The sequence below is a fragment of the Scyliorhinus torazame genome, chromosome 16 (assembly GCF_047496885.1).
Source record: "Scyliorhinus torazame isolate Kashiwa2021f chromosome 16, sScyTor2.1, whole genome shotgun sequence".
Classification (NCBI taxonomy): Eukaryota; Metazoa; Chordata; class Chondrichthyes; order Carcharhiniformes; family Scyliorhinidae; genus Scyliorhinus; species Scyliorhinus torazame.
This window is the reverse complement of record NC_092722.1, coordinates 166,530,131-166,546,593: the sequence shown is the minus strand read 5'-3', so window position 1 is coordinate 166,546,593 and position 16,463 is coordinate 166,530,131. Positions and strand designations below refer to the sequence as shown.

The window sequence follows — 16,463 nt, the reverse complement described above, 5'->3', positions numbered from 1 at the left end:
CCAAAAACTTCAGAGCCTCTGAACGAGCCATTGTCCACAACACACTCCCCACTTAAACTAAAATACCACACCTGAAAAGCAACCACAATATGCACACCCGTCACTGTCTTTAGGTTCACTAAGCCAATCCAATAGATAGACGTTCATCCCGGTCGAGCCCCCAATTTGTTATGGGCTAGGGTTTAGAGAACCCCAAAGTGTATCATGGAGTTCACCTGACTCACAACTTTTAATAGATTGTGGTATAGAGAGCACACGACCCACTCTACAGGTGTGGTACAACCTTTTAAGCAAAACAATGTTTATTCTATGAACTCAAGTTAACCTTTTTAAAACATACGGTGAACATCTTAGCAACCATTAATTGAAATACAACCCCCAAAGAATACAACACGAAGTAATCCTTTAAGCTTTCCTTTTAACATCCATACGATTTTAAAACACCTTTTAACAGAAGCACATTAGGTTTACATTCACTACTGAGACCATTTATAATTCTGAATTCACCAAATGATCAAGAGACAGTCGTTTGATGGCAGAGAGAATAACAGTACACCTGCTCTGTCTGGCTTCAGCTCCAACACTATAAACGAAACTAAAACACACCCTGCAGCAAACAGCCTAAAATGAAAGTAAAAAGCTGACAGACAGCCCAGCTCCACCCACTCTCTGACATCACTGCAGTAGTAAACACCCATTTCTTAAAGGTACTCTCACTACAGATATTTATGTACACACCCATTTATAAATACCCATTTCTTAAAGGTACTCTCACTACAGATATTTATGTACACACCGATTTATAAACACCCATTTCTTAAAGGTACTCTCACATGACAACAAAATGTAGGAAAATGTAAAATTATGGGGCAGGATTCTCTGTCCCCCCAGACCCGTTTTCTGGCGTGGCGTGACCCCACCGGCAGCGGGATCTTCTGTTCCAGCAGCCGGCCAATAGGGTTTCCCGTTGTGTCCACTCCCGCGCCATTGGGAAATCCGTGGGCGTGAATGTGCTGCCGGCAAAGCGGAGGGTCCCGCCGATGGAGAATCCCACCCATGCATTTTGTTCGGAAGAATAAAGGAGTTGAATATTTTTAAAAAGAGAAAGACTGCAGAAAATTGCAGTCCAAAGGGATTTAATGGTCCTCATGCATATGTCACAAAATGCGAGCATATAAGTTCAGCAGGTCATTGGGAAGGCAAATGGGATGTTAGCCTTTATTTCAAAGGGAATGGAGTATAAAATTAGGGAAGTTATGCTAAAACTATACAAGGCACTAGTTAGACCACACTTGGAATATTATGAACAGCTTTGGTGCCCTTATCTTAGGAAAATTTTACTGACACTGGAGGCAGCCCAGAGAAGGTTCACTAGGTTTATCCCAGCTATGGAAGGATTTATTTTAATGAGGAGAGATTGAATAATAATAATAATAGTCTTTATTAGTGTCACAATTAGGCTTACATTAACACTGCAATGAAGTTACTGTGAAAATCCCCTTGTCGCCACACTGCGGCGCCTGTTCTTGAATACGGAGGGGAAATTATCAATGTCCAATTCACCTAACAAGCCCGTCTTTCAGGACTTGTGGGAGGCAACTGGAGCACCCGGAGGAAACCCACGCAGACACGGGGACAACGTGCAGACTCCGCACAGGCAATGACCCAAGCTGGGAATCAAATCGTGTCCCTGGTGCTGTGAAGCAACAGTGCTAACCACTGTGCTACCGTGCCATCCTTGATTCCCATACTGATTAAAAATCTGACTATCTCAACCGTGCCTCTACAGCTCTCTGTGGTAAAGAATTCCACAGATATATTACCCTCTGAGAGAACGATTTTCTCCTCATTTCTCCGGCGTGGGTGACTGTGCGGAGTCTGCATGCTCTCCTCGTGTCTGCGTGGGTGCTCCTGTTTCCACAGTCCAAAGATGTGCAGGTTAGGTGGATTGGCTACGCTGAATTGCCCTTAAATGTCCAAAAAGGTTAGGTGGAATTACTGGGATAGGGTGGAGATGTGGACTTACGTAAGGTGCTCTTTTCAAGGGCTGGTGCAGAATGGCCTCCTTCTGCACTGTAAATTCCATGATTCCATGAAGGGTTATGGGGATAAGGCGGGAAAGTGGAGTTGAGAATTATCATTTCAGATGAGTCATGATCTCATTGAATCCTAGAGCAGACTCAATAGGCCAAATTACCAACTTCTGCTCCTGCGTCACATAGAAATAGGAGCAGGAATATTTCTCACCAATTTACTCGGCCATTCAATTAGATCATGGCTGAATTTCTATCTCAACTTCAATTTTCTGCCCTATCCCCATGTTCCTTGAAGCCTTAATATCCAAAAATAACTGGGTGTTCATTAGCTCAGTTGGCTGCTTCATGATGTGGAGCAATGTCAACAGTGTGTGTTCCACCCTGCCTAGAGGTCAACCATTGGGGGCTTCCGATCACCTGGGAGACCACCCCACATGTCGTTCCACCTGGTGCACATTTGTGGAAACCAGTGCTAAACAGCGCTCGCTTAGGATCTCTGATAGGCAGGGGTTAGGGGTAGCTCCGGCGAGAGCATATTCAAATGAGCCTGATTGCACACTTGGAATATGCAGATTTAGGCCCCACCCATTGTGGTTGAGATCCAGATTGCGGGGTCTCGCAAGATCCCACTAGGTTACGAGGTTTGACGAGCTGGGTAATTGTGCGAGGGTCCTCTCGAGATTTACTGGCTGTATCGCATCCGAGTCGGACGCGGTGCGGCCGTTAGATCGCACCCATTATGTTTAATCAGACCATTAACCCATTATGAGATTCCATTTCTCATCTCATCTAGATTGCATTCAGACTCATTCACTGAGGTTACAACAAACTGCACCCAATTTCAAAAGAGGGAAAAGGATTTATTTTCAAATTTATTAGGCCCGGGCAGTGAACATCTTGAGTATCATGCTATTGCTGAGAATTAATCCAGGCTAGTTGACAATGAGGAGCGCTTTTTCTTTGCTGGCTACTTGATCCTCAAATGAACTGCGTTCATGCAGTCTCACTGTGAGAATAATATACAGCTCCGACTGCACCTTTGCAAACATGGAATACCAGGTGTGGGAAACGGTACCAGCACAACTGGCAGAGTTGGGATATGTTCTGCCCTCGGAGTAATCTGTAATATTGATACAGATGTGGAAGATTTATTTGACCATTACCAGATTCCCTGCTTCATTTAACAGCACATGATACCAACATAGCTTTCAATAAAGGTCACATATTGTTGCCTTGAAGAGTACAAAGCACATTCAGAATAAAATTGAAACGGTGATTCTTGCTGTCTGTATAAAAATGAGGTCAAGGTTTCTGCAATCCAAGGCCATCAGTTTTCAAGCAACTGTTTCAAACACTTTTTTTTTTAAATCTAAAAAACTTCTGTGTACAATACTTGTTACGTGGAAGAGCCTGCAATGCTTCAGTGGGCTTGAATAACCTGGTCAGTTATGCAATGATGCAGCATTCCACTATTAAGACACACTGAACAACAGTTAATGGATTTGTGAGGTCTGCATGTCACAATTAAGATTCTTTCGGAGACTAGCTGTAAGGTTACCAGTGAACTCAACAATGTAGGACCATAATAGGACTGTGTATTTGTTAAATACGCAAACTTGCCCATGGAGTTTTTGTAACGTGTTGTCAAACACAGAGCAGCTCAGATTCTGGGATATATATTACTATCTGCCTTCTGGTATATGACATTATCGACTTTCACCTAATGTAAATTAAAATGATTTGAAAACACTTACACCTCAGTGCTTTATTCGAGTCTTTCGGTCGCTCCTTGATGTTTTACTACCTCCAGGAGTGATCACAACCGCAGACGCCTAGGCAGAAGGACCACTTTTCATGGGATCAGGAAATTCATGCCACAAAGAATGGTTCTTCGAATGGTCTGGAGATATTTACCCATAAACTAGTCTAATGCCTTGTTTACCGCATTGGGGAAAAACACCGACTTCCATCCTTGATACAGGGGTTGATTTACAATTACACACATTGTGCCCTGGGCATGGGCTGCCCAAATAACAGGGGCCCCAAAATGAAGGATAGCTCTGGAATACTATTCAACTGACTGAACTCTGGAAAATGCAGTAAAGCTGCTCGTCCAATCACAGGCTGATTCCTCTCTGCACATTCCTATCAGCAGCAAATGCAGAGACAATCTAGCCTGTGATTGGACGAGTAGCAAAGAGGAGCGGGGAAGATAAGTTTCCAAGAAGGAAAGTTCAAATGGCTGAGATAAACAAGATGGAGGCAAGGGAGGCAGTAGACCCCTGCAGGTGAGGGAGAGACAGCGCCAGACCCCAGCAAGTGAGGGAGAGGTAGCGCCAGACTCCAGCAAGTGAGGGAGAGATAGCGAGACCCGGGAGAGGGTGAGGCAGCGTGTCCCAGGGGAGGGTGAGGTAGTACCAGATCCCAGCATGTGAGGGAGAGGCAGCGAGGTGAAGGATTCCAGGCAGGGCAGTGGACCCTAGGTGAAGAAGCAAACCCCAGGTGAGGCGGCGTATCCCAGGCCAGGCGGCAGACCCCAGGCCAGGCGGCAGACCCCAGGCCAGGCGGCAGACCCCAGGCCAGGCGGCAGACCCCAGGCCAGGCGGCAGACCCCCAGGCCAAGCGGCAGACCCCAGGCAAGGCGGCAGACCCCAGGCCAGACGGCAGGCCCCAGGCCAGGCGGAAGGCCCCAGGCCAGGCGGCAGGCCCCAGGCCAGGCGGCAGACCCCAGGCAAGGCGGCAGACCCCAGGCCAGGCGGCAGGCCCCAGGCAAGGCGGCAGGCCCCAGGCCAGGCGGCAGGCCCCAGGCCAGGCGGCAGGCCCCAGGCCAGGCGGCAGACCCCAGGCCAGGCGGCAGGCCCCAGGCAAGGCGGCAGACCCCAGGCAAGGCGGCAGACCCCAGGCAAGGCGGCAGGCCCCAGGCCAGGCGGCAGGCCCCAGGCCAGGCGGCAGACCCCAGGCCAGGCGGCAGGCCCCAGGCAAGGCGGCAGACCCCAGGCAAGGCGGCGTATCCCAGGCAAGGCGGCAGGCCCCAGGCCAGGCGGCAGGCCCCAGGCAAGGCGGCGTATCCCAGGCAAGGCGGCAGACCCCAGGCCAAGCGGCAGACCCCAGGCAAGGCGGCAGACCCCAGGCAAGGCGGCGTATCCCAGGCAAGGCGGCAGACCCCAGGCAAGGCGGCAGGCCCCAGGCCAGGCGGCAGGCCCCAGGCCAGGCGGCAGGCCCCAGGCCAGGCGGCAGGCCCCAGGCAAGGCGGTAGACTCCAGGCAAGGCGGCAGACCCCAGGCAAGGCGGCAGGCCCCAGGCAAGGCGGTAGACTCCAGGCAAGGCGGCAGACCCCAGGCAAGGCGGCGTATCCCAGGCAAGGCGGCGTATCCCAGGCAAGGCGGCAGACCCCAGGCCAAGCGGCAGACCCCAGGCAAGGCGGAAGGCCCAGGCCAGGCGGCAGACCCCAGGCCAGGCGGCAGGCCCCAGGCCAGGCGGCAGGCCCCAGGCCAGGCGGCAGGCCCCAGGCCAGGCGGCAGGCCCCAGGCCAGGCGGCAGGCCCCAGGCCAGGCGGCAGGCCCCAGGCCAGGCGGCAGGCCCCAGGCAAGACGGCAGGCCCCAGGCAAGACGGCAGGCCCCAGGCAAGACGGCAGGCCCCATGCAAGACGGCAGGCCCCAGGCAAGACGGCAGACCCCAGGCAAGACGGCAGGCCCCAGGCAAGGCGGCAGGCCCCAGGCAAGGCGGCAGGCCCCAGGCCAGGCGGCAGGCCCCAGGCCAGGCGGCATACCCCAGACATGATTGTGAACTTTAGGCATGGCAGGGCAGCACGGTGGCGCAGTGGTAGCACTGCAGTCTCACGGCGCAGAGGTCCCAGGTTCGATCTCGGCTCTGGGTCACGGTCTGTGTGGAGTTTGCACATTCTCCCAGTGTTTGCGTGGGTTTCGCCCCCACAACCCAAAGATGTGCAAGGTAGGTGGATTGACCACGCTAAATTGCCCCTTAATTCGAAAAATGAATTGGGTTACTCTAAATTTATTTTTAAAAAATCTTTAGGTGTGGCAATGGATCCCAGGTGAGGCAGTGAACCCTAGGCGAGCAGTGTAGCCAGACGAGGTTGCAGGCCCATGGACGTCAGGACAGGAGCCCAAAAATGAATCTGAGCACAGAGCCCTTTAACTGTAAATCCGCCAATGCCTTGGTACACCTTTCACAGACTGCTGGGGTCTCAAAAGATGTTCACTGACTTTCCCTATGACCATCAGCATGGGGTGAGGACCCTTGTCCCCGGAGGTTCTGTAGTAGTGCATATCCCTATGTACAGGCAACCCTGTGTACACAATAGTTTACTTGTAACAAGTAGAGTCAATTAGAACTTGATGGTTGGCTATCTAGGGCTTAAATATATTCTTGGCATTATTCCCCATCAGAACAGAAGAGTCATTCCTGGTGCCCTGGCAAATATTTATCCATTAACCAACATCACCAAAAACATTATCACATTACTCTCTGTGGGGCCTTGCTGAGCCGAGATTGACAACTGCATTTCCTGCATCAGAACTTCAGAGATTGGAAAGCATCTTGGGACATCCAGAGGGTGTGATAGACACTAAACAAATGCATGTTTATTTTCCCCTTGCCATCATTCAATGTGCTTTCCTCCCTGCAAAAATCAAGTAATCATCAAATCTGTGAGGGTAAAATCTGTGTCAAAAAAAACAGCTGAATAAAAGGTCAAGCAACCTTTCTCCCAAAAGGGAACAAAGCCGCCCAGTGAGCACGTTTAGCCGCGTCTTTCCCAGTGCGTGCTGAGAAGTGTAGAGAAACACACGGCTCTTCATCGCATCTCACGTTGAATAAGGGGCCTGAACAGGGAACATGCTCTGTTTTGTACAGTGGGGAGCTCCGCTCGCCGGAATTCCCCATCGTAGTGAGAGATTGGGACACCATTTTAAAAAGGCAACCCCAAAACAATCCCAGACGGCCCCCCTCCCCCGCCCCGCGCACCCACACCGAGCAACCCCGGTCCGATCGTGCACACGCATAAAATGCCAGCCGGCACTTTGGAAGTGCCAATCTGGCATCATGGCAGTGCCCATGCCACCTGGGCAGCGCCAGGCTGCCACTGAGTTGGCACTGCTCAGGTGCTAGGCTGTCACTACCAGGGTACCCAGGTGACACCAGCAGTGCCAGGGCACCACCTCCCCAAAGGGCATGCCTTTGGGGGCCTCTGATCCCCTGGGAGACCCCCACGTGTGCCATTCCATTGGTCCCCATTTGTGAACAGTGCTGAACAGCGCTTGGCCGAGATCTCTGAGGCGAAGGAGTTGAATCCCAAAGCCTCAGGTACCTCGGGAATCTGCACATTAGAGTGAGGGTTACTGCCTCGCTCTAATGTGCAGATTTGCAAAAAATGATCTTGCGCATTGTGCGCAGGATGCACATCGCAACATCTCGTGAGATCGTGTTGGACCTCGCGAGACGTGGCGAGCCAGGTAGATCCCTGGAGCGGTGTCTCCTGGCCTTCACCGGCCACGCTGCGCTGCAGTGAGCTGCTTTTTTGGCGCAGCTTGGTCGTAGGATTCCGCCCCAAAATGTTGAAGTCCATCCCTAACAGCACTGTGGGTGTACCCACACCTCAGGGACTGCAACGGCTTAAGAATGCACCTCACAGCCACCTTCTGAAGGGTAACTTGGGATGGACAATAAATGCTGGTCTTGCCAGCGATGCCACATCCCATAAATGAATTTTAAAAACTTTTCATGTCTAGAAATGATTAAACTGCACACATTTTTCTTGTATTCATTGTTTTTCTGATGAGGCATGTAACCAATCACATTCATGTTTAAATTAAACTAGCCATCATACGAGTTACCGAATATCTTGTGGCTTCCCCCTCTCAAATGTTCAGCCATGAGCAACGTCCTAAACCTACATGTTTATGTCCCATCTGCACACAGTGGATTTCTGTTTGCCAGGTAATTAATAAGGCAAATTTGATGGCACCACCTTACTGTCATTCAATGTAACCATGCTGTGTAGCTTCTGCATATCGTGAGCCTGAAATTCCTAGGATGGGAGAGAGCACAGGTTGGGCCGATAGCCTATCAAGGAGAGGGAAGCTGAAGCGGAACTTGTATTTCATCTTCATTTATCCTTCATCGGTAATCTTAACGTGCTTTGGGAAATGAAGAACAGACTAGAGGTTATTCGCCTTGGAGCAGAGGTTGAGGCGAGATTCGAAAGAGGTGCAAACCTTGAAGGTCTTTAAGAGGAAGCTGCTTCCAGGACCAGAAGGGTCGGTAACCAGAGCGTACAGATTTAAATTAATTGGAAAAAGGCAGAGGAAAAGAAAACAGTGACCAGAATTCTCCGGCCATTGGGCTTCTCTGCTCCCATCGGCAGAGCAGCCCTGCCCACAGGTTTCCCTCTGATATGGGGTGGCTTCAAGGGAAAATGCCATTGACAAGCGGCGGGAGTAGAGAATCCCGTCACCAGCGAATGTTGCACCACCGAGGAACACGCGGCTGGGGCGGCAGGTGAATCCAGCTCAGTGAGTTGTTGTGGTCAGTGGTGAATGCAGATTGGATGCACGCTTGGAAAGGAAAAAGGATTACAGTTCTACGGAGAAAATATAGAGGAGTGGACTCATTGAATAGCTCGGTCAAAGAGCCAGCAGAGGCTCAAGGAATTGAATGGCCTCCTTCTGTGCCGCATCATTTTCAGAAGACTTCCCCTCCTCTGAAAAGTCTGAGCAGCCATTTTAAATGTGTCTGGTGTCATTCCCCACCTACCCTGGAAATTCCACCAGACACAGGTCCGATGCTTGCTGAGTGTCAAAAGGCAACCAGGGAAGTTGCAGAGCAAGATAAATTCATTCCAAATGCAACCTGTTGTCTTTGCTTGGAGAATCCAAGAAAAACACGTCCTCCTTATTCCAATAAAGGACTGGGGCTCCCTTTCACTGGGGTCTCAGTGATTTACTTACCACACACATGGGGGTGGGGAGGCTTCTATTGTGCCTCCAGAGGAGTGGGCTGCCATCCTGATCATTGAAATCACACCAAACTCAGGACTTGGGGCAAAGTCAATAAACTTTACAGGTCGAATTTCCGGTGGCAACATGAGGCCCCAGGGATCTTGTTTCTTAAAATTTGTGAATGAAATCAGAAAAAATTATTATGATTTACGTAATTTTCTGCTGGCCTATAACTTAAAATAAACAAAGATAAATAGCGATACAGCTTTTAAAAAAAAAGAAACAGGGTAAATGCTGACAAACGTGAATCAAACAGAGCTCCAAATTCAGTGGATGGCTAACACTTCAGTTTAATCTAACGATACAAGCTACCTCTGGTGGAGGAGAAAGAAATATCAGTGCCAGAACCACCAGTCAAGTTGAAAATACACAGCCATTACTTACGTTTTTTCCTAATATCTCCATTCTCTCGGTAATGACACGGAACACTGAGGAAAGCAGGCTCCCCTAATGAGATTTCCGAGCAAGATTATGGCTGAACATTAACAGCTGTACACTCAGATTATGGCTATCAGCTTCGATACAACAGCAGCCCATTGCTTTGATCTAGCAGATTGAAATTATTCGTTGAATATAAAGCGGTCAAGTGCACAATCTTAAAGTCATGATTACAGCCTGAGCATTAAACGTGTACCGCTCAGAAACGTAGCCCTGTTATTCATGCGTATTGGTTGCCAGTAACCAGATAAATTATTTATTTCCTGTCACATGTTTCCTAACTATTAATATTCATATCGGTCCTTAACAACTGGCTCAAAACTCTTCACACAATGATTTTTTAAAAAAAGTGAATGGACTTGTTGCTTTGTAAGCAAATAACTTTGCACTAGCTACATCCAACAAGCAGCAATGAGATAAGCGAGCAGTTAGTTTCTTTTGCTGTTCACCTAGAGGAGGGTGAACCCAGAACACCAATGTCCAATAGGAAACTATTGTTCAAAGAATATTAGGCTGAATTTTGTGAAAATTGTCCAAATTCAAATCCAAATTTGATATTCATCAATGTGCTGTGAAATACAGGAAAAAACATTAAAAAGTGTTCAAAATCAGTGAAAGGAATGCCAAGCAAAGTACTTTAAAAAAAATGTAAAGTACCCAATTTTCTTTTTCCAAAGAAGCGGCAATTTAGCAGCCAATCCACCTAACCTGCACATCGTTTGGGTTGTGAGGGTAAGACCCACACAGACATGGGGAGAATGTGCAAACTCCACACGGCCAGTGATCCAGGGGCGGGCTCAAACCTGGGTCCTCGGCACCCTGAGGCAGCAGTGCTAACCACTGTGTCACCATGCCGCTCTTAAGAAAAGTACCTTGACTGTTTCCGATAAGTCACACAATCATCAACCCCACATCAGAGAGTTTGACAAAATACTTCTTTAAAATACATCAATTTTGGTTACATAAACAGAGTAGGAAATACTGCACGCTTCGCGTATCATAGCGAATGGATTGTTGGTGAGAAGAAAAGAACTGAAAAAAATAAATCACTTTTGCTAAAAATGAGTGCACATCAGTAAGGTAGATGACGCATAAAAAAAACCCAGACCCTGTCCCAATAGTTGATTGAGAAACATAAACCAAGTATATTTGATGAACAGGTTTTGTTTTAAAGTTTAAAATTCATAGCTCATGATGCAAACCGTACTGAAATTCACACTGCTGAGGTTGTAAAAACAAGCTTTGTAAAGAGTACCTTAAACGAGAAGTCATAACAAATGAGCGACAGATCCATATCAGTCATACTTTGCATTTTGCAATTTTACAGTGAAGCCATTCATAAGCTGCATTGTAAACTGACCCAGGCCATATCAGAACAGATAGTTCATTACTTTTTTCATCTTTCAGAGTATGAAACCCAAGAAAATGATCAATTGCAGAGAAAGCAAATGGTTTTCCTGAATTCTGCGGATTGCTTCAGCTCAATTCTAAATCTCCACTCGAAAGTCTGTCCTAAAGAGCAACTTAAACCTTACAATTCAAAACTTCCCTGAAATGTAAACTGAGATGTTGTGCTTTATTTCTTTTTAAAGTAAAGTTCTTTAGTCAACATGGAGACAATGCAGGGTATCTGCTTCTTCTCACTGAATCGGGGATCTTCGGACCAAGACTCAAAGTGCATGGCCACCATGTAGTTGACTCTGGTTAGGATCTGCATTATCTCAAATTCTTTACCATATTCTTTGAAGGCATTGCATAGAGCCTGTGCAAACCAAGAGCCCTTGCCTGGATTCCTCCACGAGTAGTAGCCTGCAATGACAGACATCACATTTTACAGTTCTCAAATATGTGCTGAGCAAGGGCAAATTGTTGAGCAAACAATCAGTTGCTTAGTACTATAGAACTTGAGTATAACTGAACAAAGAAAGATGCAGTCAAAGCTTTTTGTCTTGTACTCATCAGGACAAATTCGTAAGAATACCAAATTTCAAAGGGAACACAATTTATGCTGCACGAGAATAGGGCACGGATTGATTGGCAAGCAGAGTCAGGTTTCTAGAGTAATTGCCATGGAGAACGTAGCAGGGAACAGGTAACTGCCAAGTTTTCGTTTATATTCACAGGCAAGTCGCCTCTCATTGGTCAAGGCTTTACTATGAGGAATGAACCAAGGAAAAACTGTCACCAAAGCATTTCTTGAAAAAGGCGCAAAGCGGGGCCTGTTCTTTTTGTTTGTCAAGGACAGGCCCATGTGTGTGAACGTGCATAGCTTCCAGTATGCATAATGGAGCCATATGGTGAGCCCAACTAATTAAAATGGTTGTTAGTGTAATTCGTAGCATAATTAGTATTGTTTAGTAAATGTTTCCTAATCGCAGAATTACATCTCATGTTGAACACTATGGGCTGGATTCTCCGATCCTTGACGCCGAAATCGCGTTCGACGACGGGCGGAGAATTCCCGATGACAGAATCCCCCGATGACGTAGAAATCGGGGGCGGCGCCACTTTCGCGATGCCCCGCCCCTGAAAAGCAGCAAACTCTGCACACTGCATCCACGGCCTCCATACATTGCTGAGGCCCCCCCCTGCGATGCTCCGTCCCCGACCGGCCGAGTTTCCAACTGGGATACGTGTGGTCTCACCCGTCAGGAACTTAGCGTGGATGCTGTGGACTCAGTCCAGTGCCGCTATAGTTGGGGGAGGGCCGATCCGCGGGCAGGGAGCACTGTGGTGGTTCGGCGTGAGCTGACTGAAGGGGGGATCTATTTTGCGGGCCGTGTCAGCGAGCGGCATCCGCCATATTGCACGGCATGGCTGCCGCCATGCGCATGCACGGCCACAGACCCAGCAATTCTCCAGGCTGTATCGGCAGCTAGAGCCGGGTGCTCTACGCTAGCCCGCAGCAAACAGGGAATGTATGGCCGTTTTGCGCCAGTGTTCCTGGCGTAAAATGCCACCGATTTCACGCTGGTGTGGGGACATAGTCTCCAAATCGGAGAATCCAGCCCAATATTTTGAGTTTTAGAAGCAGGCCTGGTTGAATATGGTCAGCATTTTGCCTGTTTGTGCTGTCAAAGGGACATGGTGTTAGATACTGCCTACATTCCGGGCATTACACCGGCACTGATATTCATAGACCACATTACTCCTTTGTGTGAAAGGCAGAACATCTGTTTGGTTTGATGACATGAGCCTGTTGGTGGCGAATACCACTCGTGTTGCTGCTGTATTGTAGAAACGTGAAACGGCTATATTTTCATCTGCAGCTGCATGCAAGTATTTCCTTACACAGGAGCTCCAATCTGTGCTCAAATTGACCTTCGATGTGGAGCATCAAATTATCTCCCTTTGCTCACCGTACTGATTTAGAAATCTCCCATTGGGTTCCCCACTACTGTCTACCCTACCTTCACTAGCCAATGTACACATTGGGATTTCTACAGTTCAATGCACTAAAATGGGCACATTCTGCAACATCGCAAATAGTGCCTCGAATCTATTGTGTAAGCTTGATGTTGAAATAGGATGCATTAAAGCCATCCTGCAGGGTAATGGTTACCCTGATCAGATCATTGCTCGTTGGAATCGCAATCGCTCATGAATGGGCCTAAAGTCATCACTTTCAGTCATGAAAAGTGTCCAGTCTACAGTCTACATGTCCCAATGACAGGTTGATGCTATCGAACAGCACATCTCTTTGGCTGTTTGCAACAGGCAAAGTTCTGACTGCACCCAACAAGCCCATGTTGCTAAAACTCAAATATAGACCAGGATTTTTCAGATGGGGGATTTCCACATCACCACCAAGGCTCTGAGTGTTAATTAACTGGAGGTGGGGCTTCCACCTCTCACTTAGGAAGAAGTCCAGGCTCAGGGAACTGGCAGCCAATCTGATTGGCTGGCAACTCGGTCTCTGCAGTGAACAGACCAGGCACTGTAAGCAGTCGCCAGAGTCTAAGTTGGCGGAATCCAGGACCAGTTTGGGACCGGGAAGGAAGGTTAAGTCCCAGAAAGGTAGACAGAGAGGGTTGGGGCTGTTGATGGAGAGGCAATGGTGGGGGCAGGGAACATCCTCATTGGGCAGGAACATCTGCAGGGCCCAGACTTTTTTTTTGCTGGGTGGTGGTAGGGGGGGGGCCTTGATTTTTAAAGGGGGGCCATTTATGGAGACACCCCCCTTTCCTGCCCAAGGCCTCAGCAGGTTTATTTTTGGACTTTCCTCCCACCCCTGAACTCCTCCTGCTAAAATTGGGCTAGGACAGGAAATAGCCCTGAAGTGGTTAATAATTGGCCAATAAGGGCCTCAATTGGGGCAATGGCAGCCAGACCTACTTAAGTCGCAAAACTGCGGAGAAGTCGGGTGGCGTGAGCCCGGTGGGCAGCTCATATGAAATGTTTTACAGTCACACCCCTGCCTACAAACCTGCTGATGAGGGAATGTAAAATTCTGCCCAGAGTATCTGACATTGGATGTGATTCTATGACTGGGCAACACTTATTAACCCATTCTGATTGTGCTAAGAATTACAATGGGCGGCACGGTAGTACAGTGTTAGCACTGTTACTTCACAGCTCCAGGGTCCCAGGTTCGATTCCCGGCTTGGGACACTGGGCCAAATTCTCTGGTATCGGTGCGATGTCCGTCGACTGGTGCCCAAAACTGCGCAAATCAGTCGGGCATCGCGCCGCCCCAAAGGTGCGGAATGCTCTGCATCTTTGGGGGCTCCTTAAGGGGCTAGGCCCGCGCCGGATGAATTTCCGCCCCGCCAGCTGGCGGAAAAGGCCTTTGGTGCCCCGCCAGCTGGCGCGGAAATGACATCTCCGGGCGGCGCATGCACGGGAGCGTTAGCGGCTGCTGACGGCATTCCCACACATGCGCAGTGGAGGGAGTCTCTTCCGCCTCCGCCATGGTGGAGACCGTGGTGAAGGCGGAAGGGAAAGAGTGCCCCCACGGCACAGGCCCGCCCGCGGATCGGTGGGCCCCGATCGCGGGCCAGGCCACCGTGGGGGCACTCCCCGGGGCCAGATCGCCCCGCGCCCCCCCCCCCCAGGACCCCGGAGCCCACCCGCGCTGCCTTGTCCCGCCGGTAAGGTAGGTGGTTTAATCTACGCCGGCGGGACAGGCATTTTAGCGGCGGGACTTCGGCCCATTTGGGCCGGAGAACCGCGGGGGGGCCCGCCAACCGACGCGGCGCGATTCCCGCCCCCGCCGAATATCCGGTGCCGGAGAATTCAGCAACATGCGGGGGCGGGATTCACGCCAGCCCCCGGCGATTCTCCGACCCGGCGGGGGGTCGGAGAATCTCGCCCACTGTCTGTGCGGAGTCTGCACGCTTTCCCCGTAACTGTGGGTTTCCTCCGGGTGCTCCGGTTTTCTCCCACAGTCCAAAGATGTGCAGGTTTGGTGGATTGGCCACGCTAAATTGCCCTTAAGTTTCTAAAAAGGTTAGGTGGGGTTACTGGGTTACGGGGATGGGGTGGAGGTGCTCTTTCCAAGGGCTGGTGCAGACTCGATGAGCCAAATGGCCTCCTTCTGCACTGTAAATTCTACGAATACATTAACAACCAATTTAAGATTATTATTTGGGCTCACAGTTTGGCTCATTTACACTTACTAGCACCTCAATTTGTGCACACACAAAACCCCGTCCTTGGCAAGCAAAAAGAACATGTCCACACATTGCACCTTTTTCAACTAAACAAATGCTTGTAAGACAGCCATCCCCTTGTTCATTCCTCATGGCATGCTTTGACCAATGAGAGTCGATTTGTCTGGTTTGAATTAAACAAAAGTTTGGCAGATAACGATTCTTTGGTGTATTCTCCATTTAACAGGCACGATTCAGTGACCCCATTGAGCCCAGTGCGGATCCGGGTGCAATGGGTGAATCGTGCGCGAGCCCCAAATTGGGCTCCACCACAGGCGCGAACCCTCGTGTGCGTCACCTGACTCGCTCTGCCCGGCGCGATCCATTTCTATACGGCTCATTTAAATACCTGGACACCGGATGCGGCGGTGCCCGGTACTCACCGGCCGTGCACCTGGGGGACCTCACCAGGGTGCCATTTAGCACTGGTCCGCACAAACATGGACCAGTCACATCGGCACCTGGGGGGCCTCCAGGCCATTGGAGCCCCTTGGGTAATCGGGGACAGGGCAGAGTGGCACCCTGGCAGGTTCTCAGGTGCCAGGGTGGCACTCCCAGGGGTCCGGCCTGAGTGGGGAGTGGGCCGATATGAGGGGAATATATCTGAGAAACACCCTGCTAAATGCACTGTTCAGCGGACTTTAAATTAAGTCTGCTGAATCATGCCCAACATTGTGATGCAGAGCAACGCCAATAGCGCGGGCTCAATTCCTGTACCACATGAAGTCATTCAAGAAGGCCCTGCCTTCTCAATCTTGCCCTTTGCTTGAGGTGTGGCAACCCTTAGGATAAATCACCACCAGTCAGCTCTCAAAGGGAGAGCAACCTATGGTCCTCTGGGACATTTAAACTATTAGATGGTACAAATTTTTAATATTTATTTTTAAGTAAGAAGAATATAGACCAAATTATGTGAACTTATTTTGCTAACTGTCCTTCATTTTAACTCTCTACAATTAGCAACAGATATCTACTCTATCTTCAAGCTAGATGGGTGCGGCAATTTCTCAACTATGCACCTCTAAGATGTTCTTCAGCAAATTGGCCAGATTGCAAGTATGAACATTGGAAAGGAAGCAACCAATTTAACCCATCAAAAAATAGATAAAATTGTATCTGAATGATAAATTAAATTATCAGCAAAGATTGCAATTGAAACTCATACCCACTACCTTGGAAGTCTGATGCCATAAGTAGCAATTCACTGGGTAATGGGGATAGGGCAGGGCAGTTAGGCTAGGTGGAATTCTCTTTCGGAGGATCGTTGCAGACCCGATGGGCCAAATGGCCTCCTTCTGCACTGTAGGGATTCTATGGA

General features: G+C 49.4%; 1 protein-coding gene across 6 annotated transcripts in view; it reads right to left on the bottom strand.

The window, feature by feature from the left end:
• Positions 1 to 10,415: 10,415 nt before the first annotated feature.
• Positions 10,416 to 16,463, bottom strand: part of casp7 (caspase 7, apoptosis-related cysteine peptidase) — a 76,840-nt gene continuing 70,792 nt past the window's right edge. For all 6 annotated transcript variants that reach the window (XM_072479427.1, XM_072479429.1, XM_072479433.1 and 3 more), the window contains one exon: positions 10,416 to 11,303. In XM_072479427.1, coding sequence (XP_072335528.1) covers positions 11,071 to 11,303 — 233 coding nt within the window. In that variant the 3' untranslated portion in view covers positions 10,416 to 11,070. The remainder of the gene's footprint in view (positions 11,304 to 16,463) is intronic.